Source organism: Pantherophis guttatus, chromosome 2 (assembly GCF_059756535.1).
Source record: "Pantherophis guttatus breed Tessera chromosome 2, ASM5975653v1, whole genome shotgun sequence".
Lineage (NCBI taxonomy): Eukaryota > Metazoa > Chordata > Lepidosauria > Squamata > Colubridae > Pantherophis > Pantherophis guttatus.
This window is the reverse complement of record NC_142064.1, coordinates 185,081,354-185,102,891: the sequence shown is the minus strand read 5'-3', so window position 1 is coordinate 185,102,891 and position 21,538 is coordinate 185,081,354. Positions and strand designations below refer to the sequence as shown.

Sequence of the window (21,538 nt, the reverse complement as noted above, 5' to 3'; positions counted from 1 at the left end):
TGCTGAAGTATTAAGACCACATGCGTCACCAAATGTCTGATGCCATGTCAACTATTGAGTGGCATGAGATCAGAGTTGCCAATATTCCCAACCAACAAGACTTTGAGGAGGAGACTGGTGAATAATCCAGTAGACAGGTTTTTGCTCAAATAGAGTTTTGCTAGCTTTACAAATTATGCTCTGTGAAAACTGAAAGGAATCAGGTTTGGGCCAAAACCAAGAAGAAACTCCCTGATAATATCTGTCCATATGTGGAACTGTTTGCCTTTTGGGGTTTTGAGGTTCTTCTCTGCTATACTGATTTAAGCAGAGGATAGATAGTCATCTGTCAAGCGTGCAAAACAGTGTAGTAGACCTAAGCAAACCTATTTTTTTCCAGCCATCTTCCTATCATATGTTTGCTGTTTTTTTTTTTTCCAAATGAATGTAAATTATTCAGGTCCAGAGCCATCATTTATTTTTGTAATAAAAGTCAATAGTGGATATTTTTTACATATTTGATTATGCATTCTGTGTTAGTCAATGCATTGATTTGTCTATTGAAATACTTAAAGCACGCAAAAGTTTTGTTTTTCTAAAGTTCCCTAAAATAGAATGTACTCTTTTTAGAGTTACAAAAAAAAAAAAAAAAAAGCATAACTAAAAAATACAAACTGTTGTTCAAGAACAAACCATGAGATGGCAGTCTTAACTGTGAAACCAGAGAGAATTGTAGCAAGAGATCTCAATGCAGTCTTGCAATTGGAGAGAAATAATTGTAACAAATCCATCCCAAAGGGATTCCTGGATGGCAAATCTATTGCAGGTAAAATGGTTTGCTGGCATGAACTCAGCTTGTTAAAACATGGCAAGATGGCTTGCTATGAGTGATAGGGATTTGTTTTTCGCAGCACAGAACAAATCCATTCCATTAAAATGAGATCATGTAGCACAGAAATATTCAACCTTTTTTTAGACTGAAGACCACATTTGGATTTTGAAGGGCATTCCAGGGATCACATTCCCCAAAATGGGAGAGTCCATGAGAATTTTTTAAAAAAACTAAATTTAATTTTATTTATATTGTAAATGTCAATTAAGAAGTTTAAATATAAAGTAACCATTATTCATTATTCAATAATGTTATCCTTCTATCATATTAACTCTACCCAAGGCTTTCAAGAGCATTTGCAGCCGGGAGCCTCATCTTATAGAGAGATGACCAAGACAGGAGAAAATAATATTATTTTAATAATGTGTAAACTAGCAGAGGACAACCTTTTCCCTCCAGGAAAAAGGAGTGGGGTAAAACAAGTAGGTAGGGCTGGCTTGCTATCTGTCTTCTAGTATGTTGACAAACAGGTAATTCTGCTCAAGGAACCAGGTGCTCATATTTTTCCCTTATGAAATGCAAACTTGTCATCCTGGTAAGAAAACACCAGCAATTACATTGTTTAACTGATTGCTCTTTTGGAAAAAAAAAATAAAAATAGAATGCATCATGTTATAAACTGTCTGAATCCAATCTGGGAATTTAAATATTTGAAATCACTTTATATTTGTCACTAGAAATTCTGCCTCTGTCTCTCTCCATAGCAACACAGAGAGAGGGGGGGAGGGGAAGGGGGGAGGGATGGAGACTCAAAGCTGGCCCAGACCAAACTATATGTATGAGTACATATAGTTTATCACATTTCTCCCTTTAAGCACTGAAATAGAATAAAGGTGTTTTTATTACCTCTGATTGACTTTTATATATATAAGCTTAATATATATATATATATATATATATATATATATATATATATATATATATATATATATATATAATATAAAAATCAATTAGAGGTAATAAACACACACACACATAATATTTATATAAGTCAAATGAAAAATATTTCATGCCTTCCCCTAATGAATTTACTTTCAAAGGAATCCCATGAAATATGTTTATCTCTTCAGAAAACAAACAAATCTCTTTAGTGCCTGTCTTTTTTCCTCCGTTTGACAAATATTCTCTCTCTGTCTCTTCCTCTCTCCTCTCTCTTTCTCTATTTTCATTTTAACTTAAGAAAAACCCCTAGCATGTTAGTTGGAGATTAACTGGTCCCCAACATTATAGGGATGTGATCATGTGAAGAATAAAAGTATGTCTTAGAAAAATAAAATAGGTTGTTCGCTCTTTTGGAGTGAGATGTATAGAGTTCATCTGAGGAAAGTGCAAAGGATGACAGTCACATTTCTGATGAATTACTGCCTGTGACTAACTTCTTCAATAATCATAGCCATGTTGTTGTTCTTGTTCTTGTTGTTGTTGTTTGAATGAGCAAACCTCTTGCCATAGTAGCCACTTTCTGCCACTGCATACAACATTGTGCATCATGTATATTTAATATTATGGGCACAAAGCTGACAGCAGTTTGTTTACTGGTTTGGTATAAGTAAAATATCTGGGACAAGTAAATTACTTACAAACAATTAGTGGGTTGGGTAGGAGACAAAATTAAGTCTGCAGTAGTCATATGAGAAAGGTGAGGCTTGAATAGCTCAGCGAAGACTTTGCTAGTATTGCAAAAATACAGCAGAAGGAGAGAGAAAGAAAAAGAAGGCTGAAGTTAGTTTCTACAATGTTGTAACTGAAAAGGATACAGAAATGAAAATTATGAACAGGGGTGGTAGTACAGGTAGTCTTTGACTTACAACAGTTTGTTTAGTGACTGTTCAAAGTTACAACAGCACTGAAAAAGTGACTTATCACCATTTTTCATAGTTACGACCTTTGCAGCATTCCCATGATCATGTGATCATAATTCAGGTGCTTGGCAGCTGACTCGTATTTATGACCTTTGCTGTGTCCCAAGATCATGTGATTCTCTTTTGCGTCCTTATGACAAAGTCAATGGGGAAGCCAGATTCACTTAACAACCGTTACTAACTTAACAACTGCAGTGATTTGCTTAACTGTGGCAAGAAAAGTCATAAAATGGGGCAAAACTCACTTAACAAATGTCTCACTTAACAACAGAAATTTTGGCCTCTATTGTGGTCGTAAGACGAGGACTACCTGTATATGACTTGTGTAAAACAGATAGGATGAAATTAGAAGCAAAGGGATTGCTACAAATTTAACATAAATAGAAAGGCTGAGCAAAACCTAATGATTTTGAAGATGTTAGTCATTATAGATGTGGTCCTGTTTGCATATTTTGCGATTAAATTGCAGTCCCTTTCATCTTACAGGAAAATTAAGAATTATTTTAATTAATTTTAATTAATTAATGCAGCAGCCTTGGAATGAGCACATATGCCTCATCTAGTTTACAGTAATAGAATGCTAGCAATATAGAGAATTTAAGCAGCCTGTGGAGGCCAAACTGATTGCATCAATTAAATTTCCTTCATAGGGGATTTTAAAGCTTTGTGCTACTGGGGTAGAGTAATCATTGAACAACACAATCTTCTTCTGGCCTTCTCTGCTTTGGTCACCTTTGCAAAAGGAGGTCTCCGCTGGGCTCTAAAGTTGTCAGAAGTTAAGTTCCACCAGGGTTTACTCACAGATTCTGATTTTGTGCAGATTTCTTTGTATTGAATTGGTTCATTGCAAAAAAACAGCCTGCGTGAAGGAATAGGCTGAGCTATGAGTCTCCCTTGCCTTGTAATGCAAAAGTATTTCATGTTGAAGAAGCTGCTTGTTCAGCAGGTGGATAAAATTCTATCAGGTGGGGACATCTTCATGGATCAGGAACAAGGACAGGACAAGCTGAGCTTGATATTGATCAAATATTTCCACTCTACACTGCAGTAGAAATAGTTTTATGACATTTATCCACAAGAGAACAGTGGCAAGCAATGTTTGCTGGGAAGATCTTTGCCCTGACTCTATCCCACATAATCAGGTACAATTGGTAAATGATAAAGTTGATAGGCTATCCTTTTCATGGGGGCCCCTTTGCTACAATGTGAAGCCATAATTAAAATGTGTTGTTCTTACAACCAGAGAGGTTAGGGTTAGGGTTAGAGTTAGGGTTGTGCCTCAAGATTATATTCACCTCATCTAATGTGTGAATCATACCACAACTCAAGTTAATGGTTGAAAGATTCCAGTCTAATTCTTCTTCCATTCTTCTGAATGGAATGTAGAGAATATAAACAAGCATCTCTTATCCAAAATAAGGATAAGTCCAACTTTCCTTTTCTGAGAGGGAACATGAAGGTTTTGAAAGCTGGCTGAATTATCTTTCTGGCTCACTTAGAAATGTGTGTCTTACATGGCTATCATTTCCTGTAATGTAATAAAGGTATTCTAACCACATTTATTCTTGTCTCAATGGGAATCTGACAATTTGGCAATATGTCCCTTAGTTCCTTACCCGTGAGAACTATTCAATCATGCAATGATTAGGACAATCTGAATCCATGACTTATATCCTAGATGCTAGCAACTGTCAATCAGCCTTGCTACATCAATAAGAAGTGACAACATAGATAGATCTCCTGACTGTACATCTAATTTGGGACAAAATCCTCCACCTATGCTTTTTGACCCAACATCACTGTGGAGGATCTCACCTCCACCAGGTTTCTCCGTTTAAGTTGTCGCCTAAGAAGCCAGCTACCATATTTATTGGTCCTTTTAACTACCCTCAATCTGATATCTTCCATTTCAATTTCATACCACATTAAATATCTGTTTCCCCCCATTATTCATTCTGAAGCAACTGCCCAGCTTCTTGTATATCTCTGGTCTATCACCTACTTCCATCTCAATAAATATTGAGTAGGAATTTGAAGCAAAATACATTTCGCATTCTCAGCATTGGGTGATTGTATTTAATTCACTGATGGGCAATCCAAACTGACTACTTCCTGAAAGACTTAATGAACATGCCTGTCTTCACCTACTCTGTAGTTTCCATTTTCAGAACTATTTAAGCCTAGACTGCCATATATGTTAAGCACTCTCTCATTGTTAAAAAAAAACCTGTACTCCAATTCAATCCCCAATGAAGCAAATTTCCTTCTGTCAAATGAAATAAAAACTGGTGTGAAAGAACCGATATGAATGATTCTATTTGGCCTATCTCAACTGACCTGCTCCAGTTTTGGGCCTCAGAGAATTGGTAGTCTTGAAATGTCTATGGAGATTCTCAGTCATCCAGGTCAGGGCTCAAAGCTGAAGAAGCTTCTTGGATGAGAAGCAAAATGTCTTCAAAGAAAAACCAGAAAGTCCAGTTGCCTCTTGAAAAAGCAGTTTTGGGTAGTCTTGAAATATTTTCCTGGGGTTATTTATTTATTTACTTACCTTTATCGCACCTTTATTATTTTTGTAAATAAGCTCATCCTACTTTTCCTAACAACAATAACCCTGTTAGGTGGATTGGGTTGAGAGAGAATGGCTGTCCAAAGTGACCCAGCTGGCTTTCAAGCCTAAAGACGGACTAGATCTCACAGTCTCCCGGTTTCTAGCCTGGAGCCTTGACCACTAGTTTTGCAGGTGGTGGAAAGCACAAAGGTAAAAAAGACATCATGACCTATAGAATAGGTCATGATGTACGGGAGAGGGAAAATATTGGGATTAATGTCCATCAGGTCTGCTCTCAGATCATAGTGATTTTAGCCTGATTATGGTGTCATGAAGAGTAGAGAGATCTACCAGGTTAAGAGAGAGATCCTTAATTTTTCCACGTCTATCTTACTGTTGTCCATTATGTGTTATGTTTTTATGTGATGGGACTATATGAGTCAAATTCATTGGCTAACTTAGCTAACTGATTTGTCTATTTTTAGGTGCATAAAAGTGGGTGAATCCATTATATTTGAGCTTCAGACTCCAATATTAATTTCATCATATACAGAGGGGCACCATAATTTCTTACAAATTATATCCTTTGCATGCTTCCCCGCCCCCACCCCATCCCCCCACTCCCGCTGTCCTAACCTCAACTTTGGTATGAGTGTTTTCCATTACAGAGATTATTATTGCAAATTTTATTACATTCTAATCTAGAAGAGCAAAGTTAGGGGCATTTTTTTTTATAAAAAAGAAGATGTTGGATTTAATGGGAATAGATGAAAACCTCATACATCAGTTAGATTAATTTGCCTCATTTCCTCTTTAAGTTTAACCCTGACTGAAAATTAAACCTCAGTGAATCCTTTGCAAAAATTTTAAAAGAAAGAAAGAAAACAAGAAAATACTCCATAAGGTGAAATAAGGAACAAAATTCTAAAACTGTCCTTCTAGGCTTCATTTTTTTTTTTTTTTTTGCATTATTTCACATTCCCTTAGAAATCAATATTTAATCAATATTCACAAAGGAGAATATTTTCAGATTCAAAAACATGGAATTTAATCCTACCTTTAACATATGTCTGGAGAAAAAAATATATAATAGTGGAATTGTATAGTAAGCCCAGCAGAGGGAGTATAATGCCATTAATTCCATATACTCAGATGGGTTGGTTCCTTTTGAATATAAAAAACCAATAGATTAAAAAAAACACCTCCCCCCCTTAAAAGCAATAACACCTTGATCATGCAGAGATCCATTATATCACATTGTGGAAATACATGATGAATGTTATTTCCTTAATCCATTTATATGCTGGGATTACTTAATGTCATTTTATGCCTTTAAAGGCAGCTGAATACACAGCCTCATCCCAGGCCCTCTTTTTCATAAAGACAAACTGAATTGGCTCATTTTTCTCTGAAGAAAAGAAGGCAATGTTTTCTGGTTGGCTCTCTTTTTCTGCGGCCATTATTTGTCTCAGATTTCCTGTAGGCAGGCAATGGGCCTTTGGGACTGTTGTCAGAGTTGGCTTTCAGGATGCTGAATAAAGAGCAGCTAAGGAATTGCTTCATAAGCATTTATTGGCCAGCAGTTTCTTCTGAGCAATCTGGTCTAAAGCAATGAGAAGAGATACTATTTTGTGGAGATCTACTCCCATTTCACTTCCAAAAGGAGATGTGTGTGTGTGTGTGTGTGTGTGTGTGTGTGTGTGTGTGTTTGTTTGTGTTTGTGTGTGTGTTTGCACTGACATGGGTAAGAAGAAAAATCAAAGAAAATGGATGGTTTTCATGTACTGTAACAACTAGTACAAAATGGCATTTTAAAGGGGAAGGCTCCATTCAGGGGGAAAACAAGTACAAATAATCTAACCTAATAGAAAATGTTATAATAATCATACACATGAACTTAAAAAGTTTAGCTAGTGCAGTATCCCTTGCAAATAATATTCACTGCATTTTCAGAGACTTCCTCATCAAAGCAGTAACCAAGGAATGTAGATCTGGTAGCTCTCTACATGTTATTGAACTACACTTCCCAGCATTCCTTGCCAATGACCATGCTGATCTCTTATACCTGCACCAATCAGAGCAAGCCTATTTCAATTCAATATAATGACTACATCCGCTACCTTGGATCTGTACTACAGAAATCATACCCATGTTTTTGACAATTTCCAAATAGCTGATGTAATTCATATTTGCATATTACAGCATTTACGTCATGTCTTATCTCTGATAAGTTGAGCTAAAGATAAGGTGACTATGATTTTGCGGGTGGGGGGGAATAAAGAAGAAGGGAAAAAAGGGAAAAATCTGAAAGAGATTCATAAAGATAAAAAAAATGTTTAACTTTGCTTTACAAAAGAAAATTTAAGAACAAAACCAAGATAAACTTATATGTATGTATGTATGTATGTATGTACGTACGTACGTACGTACGTACGTATGTATGTATGTATGTACGTACATACATACGTACATACAGATTTTTATGCAGCCCTAGTTCAGTGAAATCACAATCCACTAATTTCTAGGCTTTTTTTTTCTGGCAGCCAGCAAACACTCTGCTGCCTATTGGGAGACTATATATATATATATATATATATATATATATATATATATATATATGTATGTATGTATGTATGTATGTATGTATGTATGTATGTATGTATTCAATTTATATATATTTATTTCAATTTCCCTATTTTTCGTATGAATATAAAAGTCTGTGAATTAAGTGGTACCATTTGTACAGTAAATGTTAAATGACCAAAATATAAGACAAAAGTGAATTGTGAAAAATAAATATGAAAGAACAGCCTTCTGAAATCAAGTAAAAGATGTATGGTCACTGTAGTTACCATTGGGCTCTTTTGTAGGTTGAGACAGAGATGGATGAACCCAGAGGGATTTGGGGAATTTGTGAGGAATGTAGTCCTAATAAAAAGGGATAGCCCTAACCAGAGAGCCTTTATTCTTAAAATGGAAAGGTAACTGAAACAGCATTCAATAGAGTGCTATGCTTACATAGCTCAGGTGCGATGGGACTGCACACCACACTGTGAAACAGCTGATGCAGATAATGGGACCAACCCTATAACAAAATAGAGCTAAAAACATGGCACTATTATGACATGCAAAGGTAACCTTTGGAGGATGTTCCACTTGCTCAGAAAGGTATAAGTGATCAAAGATCTTATCATCTGAAATTCCTACTGTGAACTTGACTATATAAGCTTGCTTGTAGTGCATTCACCTGAGAACATTAGTTAATGGGTCCTTGTATATTTGACAAAGACTGCAATCTCTTAATAAGGTTTTGGAGATTTTTAAGTTTAAAATTAAATCTGGGTCAGGAATGAGTAGAAGTCAGTCTGATTGCTCTGGTTGGTGCAGGTGTAAGAGATCAGCATGGTCATTGGCAAGGAATTCTGGGAAGTGTAGTTCAATAATATCTAGAGAGTTACCAGATCTGCATTCCTTGGTTACTGTTTTGATGAGGAAGTGCCTGAAAATGCCGTGAATATTATTTGCAATCTCACTGGCTCAAGGGTTACTCAGCCTTCCATCCTTTCGAGGTGGATAAAATGAGGACCCAGATTGTTGGGGGCAATATGCTAACTCTGTAAACCGCTTAGAGAAGGATGTAAAAGCACTATGAAGCGGTATATAAATCTAAGTGCTATTGCTAAGTACAAACTTGAACTTTCCCACCTTCCCAGAGGGAAGAGAAAGGTACTGATCCCTCCCACCATCCCAGGTATTTTTGAACAAGAACAAATATTCCAAATCTTAAAATGAGCTCCTGTCCTGCACTTGAATCACTGTGTTGACAGAATATATTTAATAAAGTTATAAAACAAGAACGAGCTGCAATGGATGTCTATGAAATTAATTTGAAGAGTGATTTAAATGTAATACAAATCGATTTGATGGATGTTTTATTCCCTAAAGGAGATGAACAGATATTCAAACAGGAAACTGATTTGGATATTATTTTTTCTTCTGTATATACAAAAGAGCTCTGCTAAGATTTGGAAGGACTTTTTTTTAGAAGTGATAAATAAAAGGATATTTTTTTATTGATACTAAAAGAAATCCATTTAAATTCTGATGGATTTTTGCTTTGGAATACAGATAATTAACAAACTATCTCTGAGACTTTTTTTGAAGGAATTAAAGAATGATTTTAAAAACTCAGAGAAGGTGTATTAAATTGGCTTCTTCAACCAGGGTAAAAAAAGAAAATAATTATTTGGGTGCCTGGCCTTTTCCTAAGAAAAATGGGTTGACGTAGCATTTGGACTTTGTTTTCTTTACCTAAGACAGGAAAAAAGAGATTATGTTTTATTTAGAGATAGTAATAAACTAAACTTATTTTTAACCTGTGATTGAAGGGGAAAACTACTTCTGTTTTCTTTCTCATTTTCCTTTTCTCTCTCTCTCTCTTTCCACTACTTCTTTCCTTTCCCTTTTATTTTTCAATTTGTATTTTTTTTAGTTTCTATTGACTTTTATTCTTTTCATTTAACATTCTAATAAAAAATATGTGAAAAAATGAATATGTTTTAATTATCCTGAGCTCATTAATTTTTAAAAAAATAAATCCTATATGTAGATATATACTTATTTGAGCATGTCAGTTCATAGTAACCAAAGAGGAGGATATTTGTTAAAGCATTACAAAATGATAGTATTTTGTTCAAACATATTACAGGTAGTCCTCGACTTACAACCACAACTGACCCCCAAAATTTATGTTAAGTGAGATAGGTTTAAGTGAATTTTGCCCCATTTTACGACTTTTCTTGCCACAGTTGTTAGTGAATCACTGCAGTTGATAAGTTAATAACCCAGTTGGTAAGTGAATCTGGCTTCCCCATTGACTTTCCTTCTCAGAAGGTTGCAAAAGGTGATCACATGACCTTGAGACATAGCTATGGTCATAAATATGAACCAGTTGCCAAGCATGTGAATTTTTATCACATGATCATGGGGAGGCTGCAAAGGTCATAACTGTGAAAAACGGTCATAAGTCACATTTTTTCAGTGCTGTTGTAACTTTGAACAGTCACTAAATGAACTGATGTAAGTCAAGGACTATCTGTATTCAGCTAGACTGACACATTTCTCACACAGAGCCAAGAACCAATGAGATCAAATGAAAACGCCTCTGTATTGTCACATCAGCTTCTAGCCACCTGAATCACCTGAATTAAACAACAACCTTGAGGTCTCTATTGTCTTAAATGATGAATGTTAACACTTGATCTAAACAGCCCCACAAATCGATGATACTTTTAAACTACTGGTATTTTCAAAGTCAGAGTGAACTTTGGCCATGATCGTTTTTCCCCATTTGTTTTATTATTGGAATACACTAACTGTGCTTTCAAAACTAACCAAGCTTCTTTTAAAAGAGACATTAACAGGAAAAATATCAAGGCTTTCATATCAAATAAATGGTGTATACAAATTATGTGTTGTATACTTTAGATAGAATCTCTAGATTGGCTTTCTAAAAACCCCTCTTGTTATAAATTTGTCAAGAAATTTAAAAGATTACCAGAACACCTGTAATCTTTCTGTCTCATGCATTTATTTAAAATCATCTTACAAAAGAAATGCTGGGGTGTATAGAAAAAGCTGCAACTACTTTCAGTTCAGCCTGTTATTATTCAATTGCATAATAATAAGTTGTAATATTTATTTATATCTTATTAAGAGAATTTATACAACTACTCAACTAACTCATGTTGAGTCTGGGCAGCTTACAGAAGATATTCTTTGAAAACACCTATGCTTAATGAAAACAAACCTAAAATCCAATGTGATAACAAATAAAATATCAGCTAAAAACCCAAGAATAATTAAAGGCCTGATGAAAAAAGGTAAATGTAAATATTAGAAGATAACCTGACTTCCTACACACAGATTTTTTGGTCTTTTTGTCTCCAAGACTCCTTGTTTATATCCCCAGTTGTATCTCCAAAGGCCTTAGAACGTACATAAAAATCTCATCTGATACTTTAAACCAGGGGTCTCCAAACCCTATGCCGTGGACCGGTAATAGTTCACAGCACACCAGAAACTCAGCCATGCTAATGAGCAAAGCCCCCATCCATGCATGTGCAGGATGCAGGCAGCATGTGAAACCACAGCCCCTCTAGTCCACGGAGCCACAGCCTTTCTCCACAGAACCAGTTCCTGGCACTCAAAAGATTGGACCCCGCTGCTTTAACGCCAGTTTAAACTGGAAATGCAGTTTTTCCTGAGGAGTCTTTTTTCTTATCTGCTTATATAGATAATACACCGGTTTGGTGTAGCAAAAATTAGAAAACTGAGAAGAAAACTGGGAGAAATGTCAGTGTCTCATTTTTTCTCACATTAAACACATGTCTTATATCCAGGTGGCAAGAATTACTTTCTGACTAAAATGTGAGATCTGGGTAATCAAGTACACTGAATATCACAAGATGGCAATCTAACTAAACAACAACAACAAAAACCCTGTCAGTAAGTAGCCGTGAGTCATTCTGTAGGAAGCTGCAAATGGTTGATATTACAAGTTTTTGAGAGGTAAGCAAAATGTCAAGTGTGTTCCAGGACCGCCTTTCATCTTAATTATATTTGCAAAACGGAAGGAGTGGGATATATCTTAAAAGAATGATAGGTTGGTATGATATAAAAATTAATCCCTTCATTTACAGGATAAAAGCCATGTTACTTTTATATTTTTATGCAGAACTCATAGAAATGTAAAGTACATATGTGAAGCAAATGTTTTTGTCATACTTAAGATGTTATTTGAGAAAAGAAAGTCATGAAAAAACGAAGAGAGGAAATTTCTGTGCCAATATATGTTTGTATTATTTCAACTGTGTGTCTGCAGGTAAAATCCAAAACATTGTTTGGGTGGAATATTCTAACTACTGACAGAACAGTGCTGAAATAGATCCCACTGAGTAGCTCAAGACCCCAGCTGTAAGCATTCCATGAAAGCTTTCCACTTTCCCCAGAGTGTTTTCCCAGAGTGCTACAGCGATGGAGATAGCCATAAGAATCCTGGTGTGGGCCTGGCAGGCCTGGCAAAGCCTTTACGTCAGTTTCCCAATGCTTTGCATTCTTTCCCCCAGATGCACTGCTACCTCAATAGTCTTATTTCTTTCCCAATATACCATTATTTGAGCATCTTATACTGGGCTTCTTTTGACCCACAATGATTAAGCGGCAGAAGAACATTAAGTGGAAGCAGGTGACTGAACACTTGGCTCCTTGTTATTGATCCAGTTGACATACTCAGGGCTGTACGTTTAAAAATAAATGCTAGGATGCTGAGCTTGCTGAATATTCATGCCAAAGTCACGAGATTCCAGCCAGAGACATCAGTGTATATCTGAGTACCACATTTACAAAATATAAATAGCATTTGGCTCTCTCCTCCCCTCCCCCCTTCAGTTGACATGTGAGCAGACAGCTGAAGGCTTATCCTCAGTGCACTGATGCCTACTTTAGGACTTTATCCTATTGTTGGGCCTGTGATATCAACCCTTGGACTGATGTTACAAGGGTTCCAACATGAGTGAAGTTACTAGGGCTTAGTATAAATTGATATCTATTCCATGCAGGTTACAAGCCAGTCAAAGAGCCAGAGGCAAATGACTAAATATTAGCGAATACAACAAAGAAATGAACACATGACACTGAAAAACTGGTGTTTAATATGTTGGTTTTTAACCAGAACTCCTAAAGAAGTCATAATGTTTAAACACATTGACCAAACCAAACATCTTTCAGGTTTAGTTTCATTATTCATTCTTCCCATAGTATTTTTTTTATAACCAAAACTACGATCTTTTGTATTCCAGTTTAAATACACACCCACCCCAAAAGTCCATAAAATTCCTTCTGTTTTTACAGGATCTTTAAAGATAGCTCTAATACATTGATCCTTCAAACCTAGCTAAATTTTATTGGCATCCATCTTAGGAGAGGATTGATTTATTAGTAGTATAATTTTTAATAATGTTGATTTATTTCTATTATTCTCCTGAAAGCTTCCCGAATGACTGTGGGGAGATGTTAGGGAATTCCTAGAGTCACTCTGAAGAGTGAGATGGGCAGCATATAAATTTAATAAATAATGTTGTAAATGAGGATCACATGACCACGGCAGCATAGTGGTGATGTTGGAACAGCAACCTCATAGGAGTACTGAAACAACTGCTTTTTCAACAATGAAGTGATTACAGCTACCCACCCAACCCCGGCTGAATGGCTCATAGGCTGCTCTGAAGCACAACTCCCCGAGTCATTCTGCAGACTGCTGCTGTATAGAGGATCTTGTGGATGATTCTAGAACTTTCCCTAACCCAGGAATGTCATATAAATTAAGGCAGCACAGCTCCCTTGCTAATAAATTGAAAAAGCTTCAGTCGAGAGACAACTCTCTTTCATGGAGCTTTCCCCTGGACTGGTCAGTTGACCATCTTCACTCAAAGCCCTCTGACTGGAAGCCCCCTCTTGTAACCCAGCCAGAGCTTTGGAATTGGGCAAGCTATAGAAACTCTTATACAAATAGTTGTTACTTAGTGCTAATCAGACACTAAGGTGACATACCTAGTATGCCATCTTCCTATTTTTTCCTATGCCAACAATCCTGTGTGGTAGGTGAAAAGACCAAAGTTGCCCATGCATCTGCTGTAGCTGAGGTAAACTAGAATATATTCCACCTGCTCCCAGTCAACCATCTTAACTACCAGCTCACAGATATGAAGTAATTTCCATAACATATTATATATACTGTTGTACAGGTTTTATCAGTAACAGCAGTATTAAAAATGTGAATCATACTGAGCAATGATTATAATCAAGTATTGCACTTAAGGGATGAACAGGGATTAAAATCTGAGACTGCAATGCTTCTGTACTTTAATTATTTCTACTCCAACCTACCAATCATTCATAAGTTATGAACCTGGGATCATGGACAGTGATGTAATATCAACAGAGAGGGTGTGGTGGTGGGGAGAGGTAAAATAGGTGCAATTTTTCTCTTCAGGTGGGAAATACCCTCTAGGGTATTTTCACTTTTTAATGGTCTCTTTAACCTTTGCAAGCTTTTAGCATCCATTTTGTCCCTTAAACTAATGAGCCTTAAAAATGCCCCCCTCCCCAGTAACAGTTTTGGTTTGTACAATCTAGAAGCTATGGAGGGCATAAATGGAATACCTAATGAGGGTAGATTATTCCATTCAGAGGGGCACAAGTTATAAGAGTTCAAAATAACAGACCAAGCAACTGTTGAGTTAAAAGTTTTATTCATTCAACATCTCACATTACAAATATTTAAAAATTATATGCATACTGCTATAAATAGTCATTTGCAAACTATTTAATAACATTAATTTTCCACTAGCACTTCAACAAATGAACTCTCTTAAAAAAAGAAACTTGTGTTATAACTTAGAGTAGAACATACAAAAATATGAACTTAAATTGTGAAAATGACTTTAATAAAAAATGAATTACCCTTATTTAAAATGCTATAATAAATACTACAACCTCCCCATACACAGTAAAAACTATATGGAAATTCAGCCAAGTAGTACAAGTAACTGACATACTTAAATAACTTTTCCTTCTGATAATATGAGCATTACATTGGGGAAAAACATATTAGGGATTAGTAAAAACTAGACACCCACTTGCTAAAAGTTTCACTTCCAAAAAATATAACAAAAGAATCTGATGAAAATTATAAAAACTAATTATACTTTAAATTTTAAAAATATAAAAAATAAAACAGTTGAATACAATATTGTCCCAATTCTTACAATGCTATCAATCACAGTAGCTTTAAAATAAGATAATAAAATAAAGCAAATGACCAAAACCTCTTTTATTCCTTTTTTTAAAAAATAATCTCAAATTTACATTAGTAGAAAGATTGATTTCTGATTCTTTTCTTTAGAAACACCAGCAAGAAAGAGGATTTACTAGAACAGTAGAAAATGACATTTTTAAATGTCTGCAATTAAAAACAAAGAATTACACTGCAAAGATCTTCCAGAAGTCTGAAATAAGTATTGCACATAACTTGAAGTTAACTTGCCACAATTCATCACATTCAAGTTTTAAATCACCTTTTAAAACAGAAGGCTTTAACTCTTCAAGAAACAAAAAGGGGTGAATTATCAAGTCTTTCCAACAGCATCCTTATAAAACACTAAAGTCATTCACTGCAAGTTTTAGATTTGCGTTCTGCAGAGGTCTGTGTATGGAGAAGTAGATACTATATACCAAAAAAGCACGGGGCAGTGGGGTTCTTTTACATATAAAATAAATCAGAAACACTTTATTTTACATTGCAAAAATAACCATGTAATTACTCTGTAATTACATTGTAAATACATGGCCAGTGCCATGCTTCTGAAAGAAAATGACATGCTTGTTTACACCCCTTTAAAATAAAGTGATACCCTAGGATTTTTAAACTAATTACATGTTAGTTATGCTTGGAGTGACATGGCAACTCCACTTTCCATGTAATCTGAAGGACATATTATATTAGCACTATTTCGAGTACAGAGTAATAGAGATAATCATTTATGCCCTGTAAATTGAAGTGTAACCAAATAATCTGTAAACACGCTTTTCACACAATCACCACAAGTGAATATTAGTAGAATAACATTTTTTTTTTTAATATTAGTCATGCATACTAACATTACATGCCCACCATTGGGCAGGCTTGAGTTTATTTCCTTAAATATGATTTAAAAGCGCAGACACATCTCTGCAAACACCTAACATCAATTTGTTAAGATTAAAAATGGCTAAACATTCACCAAAAAACATCTGCATTTGTGTATTATTTTTAAAAATCTATTAAGAAGCAGTAGACAATTTGGGATGTTACTGTTAAACTTCTACTCTAGGTTTATGCATTAAATTTCAAGAGTCTAAAGACAAACTCTCATTTGTCACTTTCATGCTTTTTAAAAATTTCTTTTTTTTTTAAGTCTCAACTTTACATATAAGTATTTCTTAAATTATATGTACACCAAATACCTGGTGCTGGGCTAAAGATGTTTAAGCAACATGCTTTCTTTTCTCTGCAAATTCTAAAATAGCATTGCCAGTGCACAACATCCATAATTCAAAATGTATGCAGAGCACTGAAATGTATAAAAAGCAGAATATAAGAAAATAAAATTTATTAAAATTATTTATATTAAAAAATGAAGTATATGAAGATCTCTCAGTAATAAAAGTACAAAAAGCTACTCTTTGCAATATGAAAAATTGAGGTATTGCATAAAGAGATATCCCGTCAGTGAAAAGTGTGCCTAAAAATGCTCACTGTTGGAAAAACAAGATATACAAAAGTAGTGCATAACAAATATACATTATGTGCATGACAAAATAAGTTAGCTACAAAAACACTGTACCGAAATTCAGCAGGTCATGTACAAAGGGAAAAAATTATTATTCAAAGCTACTTCTCAAACAGTGTTATTTCTTGTAATGGTAACCCATCTCACCTGTTCACTGGATAGGATCGGCACAATAAGACACCCCAAGCCACCTACAAGCATTTTTTTAAAAAATTAAAAGGAATATTCCAACTATAATTATGTACTTCAGAGAAAAAGGTCCCTGACAGTCTACAAAAGAGCACTCTCCATTTGCATTTCCTGTTGTCAATATTTGCAGGGATTCATTAAAAGGAGCTCCCTTTCTCTACTTGACAAGTAGACAGCAAATGTCTCCATTTTGACCTTTGGAAAATAACAAGGGTATGTATCATGTACTGAAAACCAAACTGCCTCTGATAGGTAACTGGCAATGGAGGAAAGGGACGGGAAGGAAAAGAGCTTACAAAAGGGATGCCTTTTCTCTGTAGCTGTGCTTAAGCAAGTCTTTGGTTTAAGAGTCTATGGTGGTATCATGCCAGTTTCAGATTCCAACTGGCTTTTTCTACACACTGCTACAACCCTGTTACTGTGGTTAAGAGATGGATACATTCCCTCCTATCGATTTTCTCAAGATTTACAGAGCATCAACTGTATTTCAATCTAATCAACACCACCCTGTGCCTTAGCTTTAGCATATGCTGTGTTCCTCACTTACATGTTTATAACACTTCGTGCATTACTCAGCAAGTTGGAGTCTTGCGATGGTTTATGTTCTGTGCTAAATCCCAAACTATTTTTTGGGGGTCAGGATTCCTTTTACTCACTTGCTCTCTGTTGAAAGACAAGCATATCCTTTGCAGACATGCATGCCTATTCATTCAGCCAACAGTGCAAAACATCCCTGGAAACAAACTTTACTTTGCCCTCTTATAAATTGCTAGGTTACAGCTTTGTTAGGAGGTTAGAACTGGTTTCACATCCCAGAGTAAGCCCAAGAATTAGACAAAATTTGATATGTACTGGAAGGGTGGATTAATAGAATGGGGGAGGGTGGGGATGGGGGGGATTAAAATGTACTCTTGAGGTATATCTTTAGGTTCTTGTATTTCATGTCAAAATGGAGAGCAAAGGCTGGCCTCTGATTTACATTAGTAAATTAGGATATAGAGTTCTATATAGCCATCAAAAATAAAATCTATACATTTGTTCTTCAGGAGAGGACATGCCAGTTCACTAGTTGTCATTACTTTAGCTTTGGTAGGATTTGTAGGGCTGTATTCTGATAATGAAATTTCTTTCAAAACAACAACAACAACCACAATAATAAAGAATAAGTGCACTCCCCACCCACCCCCCAGTTATAAACTGACCCAGGATTTACATTCGGGAACTTTAAAAATGTGATTGCTTGGATGAAGAACACAGATCTAAGCTCTGCCTACTCAATTAGTAAAAATTTGAATGTGGTGGGAAGTTGGAGGCACGGTGAGACACAATACTGTGCTAAAGATTTAGCTTCAGAACCCTTACATCAAACAAAAAAAGAAACTTAATGCTGCTTTAAACCTTGCTCATGCATTTTTGTTGCTTTAAACATGCTCTTTTCTGTTACTAATTTAACAGCTAACTGTTTCCATTGCTATAAAATCATCGGTGGCAAGAAAACAGGCTTCCCAGAGGCTTGGCTAGGGAAGGGGGCAAGGAGAAGGAAAGGGCGGGGCGGTTGGACAAAGTGTCAGATAAGATTCATAGTGTTCCTATCTCATGGTTACTTTAATAAAAGTAGTCTATTGATTTTGTTATTAGCAATAATTTAATTAAAAAACAAAATACTCTATTGTTTCATTTCTCTTAATATTGTTCTTTCTTCCTTCAAGAAAAGATAGCAGGAAAGCAGTGTCCTCTGGGGAACCAGGAAGGTAAGAGAACCTGGCTTCCATGCACTGTGTTATCCATAGGAAAAGGAGTTCCCCATAAAGTTTAATGACAAGATTCTACAAAATACCTATAGGATTATAGGCCATTCTTTTGTTACACTATTTTTAAGTTACAGACTACAACAGCAGGACATGCTATCTTGAGTAAGAGGGAATAGGAAGGGAGGGCAAAGGAATCAGGAGAACAGAAGAGTGCACTTATTTTGAGGGCCTGCATATGAACACACTGCAGTAATCACTTAGTTCCAGCGGAATGAAATATGTCTTGGGCGATCTCCTCCCTCTTTCACCAGGGGCTTGTGGAATTCCCTGCCAGCGCGTGAATGGATAGCAGCCCAGCAATATTCACAGTAATACTGCAGACAGGTCACATTAGCACAGAAAAATGGAGCAAACTTTCCACCACAACGGGCCCCCTGACATTCATCACACAGCTGATCATCCAAGACATATGGCTTAACTTCCACCTGTGATGAAAGAAGAAGAGAAAATGTACACATTTCTTAAGTTTGGCCTTGTTAGACAAAAGTGTAGTCCAGGTGTGTGTGTTTTTACTCTTCATATATTTCTACCATCCAACTATAGATACTACAGATACCTCAGTGAACACTCTCCTGCGCAGTAAAAAGAGCTTTGCTGGATCAGACTGGACATGGAACTAGCTCAGGATTTTTTTCCCTAGGACTGGCTGAACAAGCAAAACAGAAAAGCAGTAGCTTTCCTCTGTTGTATGGTCTCCATCAAAAGATGTATTAAATACTGCACAAAGATCCTGACAGGCTGGCTTCACCCTTCAGCTGGGTCCAGCTCACTGGACAATCGTATACCAATCATTATCACGCAAATGTGAAAAGAATAAAATTGGGGTCTAGAACATATCGCCTGTTCGGAGTCCGTGTGGAGAACGCAAGAAAAAAACGCCTCAGGAAATTACATTTCTTTTGGTGAGTTATATTTCATAGACCTACCCTCTCTACGAATTTACCTAACCTTCTTTTAAAACCATCCCAGCTTGTGGCCATTACCACATCCTGTACAAGATGGCATCATATCTACCTACAGAAGACACTTCCCTATTATTTAAGATGTCTATCAAATTAACTTTGGGTTTCACAATCTATACTTTCTACTGAGGCAGGTGCTTATCTGATGAAACAGCTAAAGACCTTTCTCAAATTTGTTGAGTTTTACTCTGCTTATGCCCGTTATTTAAACACTGCACTAGGGGAATCTGATTAAATTAGTAATTGTACTAAATTGACATTTCAATTCTGATCATGTTGAATCACTCAAGTACAATGAGACATTCCCTGAGAATTAGAGATTTAGAATGTTTTGGTGAAATTAAATCTTTACCCCTTTCCTTGATTTAAGATTCATTAATAGGAATTTTCTAAATAAACAATTTCACAATTTGGAGGATCTACAAATGGATCCCCTTGAATTTTTTTTTAAAGATAAAAACTGAATAGTTATATAAGAACCTTAGCATTGTTTTGTAACTTTGTCAATGAGCAGATATGGGGATTCAATTTCCAGAATTCTTCAACCATCATAGCTATTGCTGAGAATTTCAGGTATGAAAGTCCAAATGCCTCGACATACCTGTCTATTACTTCTATAGAACGAAACATATTTACCATACGTGAAGATATCAGAGTTCCAGAGGCACATGTGGACCACAGAATCAGAAAAATGACCCCAAATCAGAAAAATTGGAAAGTGCAACTTATTCCTACCATTTCATCATTAGAAGGTAGGAGAATTGAACCAAATTCATTTGCTATTTAAAATAAATTTCAAAAGATATTCTGTATCAAATTGTTAAAATTTAACTGCCAATGCATAAATAAACCAGTTAATTAATCCTGACTCCATTTACACACCATGTGAATAAATGCTTTGGCTATAAATGTGATTTAACAACTGTGTATGTATGTACTGTATGTATACATGTCTATACATGTAAAATATCTGTAACTGTTAAAGTATGGATGTCCACAGATAAATTCTGAATTTTAAGAAGATACATTTAAGGAAGTCCTTGATCATATTATATCAAAATCTAAAATGCAGGAACAGGAGAGCTGCGCTTTATAAATTTTTCTACATTTATATGTACCATACAAAGCTGCCACAGCTTTAACAATAGCATGATTTACCTACCAGTATGAATCAATTCACCTTACCAAAAGCTATGGCAGAAATGTTTTAATTTCTTGTTAGATATTTAGATTCTGTTAGCATCAGTAATTTATTACATATTGAGGAGTAGAACATTACGTGCCTTCCAGAATGGGAGGACAAGCCACACAAATCAATATTCATTTTATTTATTTTTTCTATCTAAGAATGGCATCATTTTAAATTGCTGAGTTAGAACAATTCAGATTGACAGAGAAAAAGAGAAAAACACTGTAGCAAAAATTGAAATGGTTCATAACTTCTTACACCAGCTTTGCCTAACCTGACTGTAACTCTCAGACAGCTTTTGGAATTCTGGGAGTTAAAAATCTCAGCACATCTGAAGAGCACAAGGTTGGGGAATGCTGTCTTACACAGTGTCAAAACAACACATGTTTCTTTCCAGCGTATATGTCAATGTGATAAAAGGAGAAGTGAACTTCTGTTGCAAAGATATTCTTATTGCTGCTGACTTTGGCTGTGAAAATATGCTGAACATTAACAGAGTTGGATGTCTAAGTAATCGACTATTGTTGCTGTACAGATTATACTGAATTAAAATAGAATGTGTGCAAGGAAATTTAGAAATCCAGCAGAAACATACTGGAGCTGCATGCCTTTAGCTTTGATAAAGCAGCTGCCCGTTCTACTACAAAGCATTCAGGCAGGGTGAAAGAAAGGCTAATAGTAAGCAAGTCATGCAGATGTAAAAGGATAACACTAAA

The 21,538-nt window shown here is 35.7% G+C and overlaps 1 protein-coding gene and 1 long non-coding RNA gene across 3 annotated transcripts in view; one reads left to right on the top strand and one right to left on the bottom strand.

Annotated features, from left to right (window-relative positions):
• Positions 1 to 14,575: 14,575 nt before the first annotated feature.
• The window catches only part of CPEB4 (cytoplasmic polyadenylation element binding protein 4), a 58,877-nt gene continuing 51,914 nt past the window's right edge, over positions 14,576 to 21,538 (bottom strand). For both annotated transcript variants that reach the window (XM_034405357.3, XM_034405363.3), the window contains one exon: positions 14,576 to 19,096. In XM_034405357.3, the coding sequence (XP_034261248.1) occupies positions 18,869 to 19,096 (228 nt within the window). In that variant the 3' untranslated portion in view covers positions 14,576 to 18,868. The remainder of the gene's footprint in view (positions 19,097 to 21,538) is intronic.
• On the top strand, positions 19,090 to 20,656 carry LOC117657256 (uncharacterized). The gene is made up of 2 exons (XR_004589095.2): positions 19,090 to 19,573; positions 20,254 to 20,656. It is a non-coding gene; the product is annotated as an uncharacterized LOC117657256 (long non-coding RNA).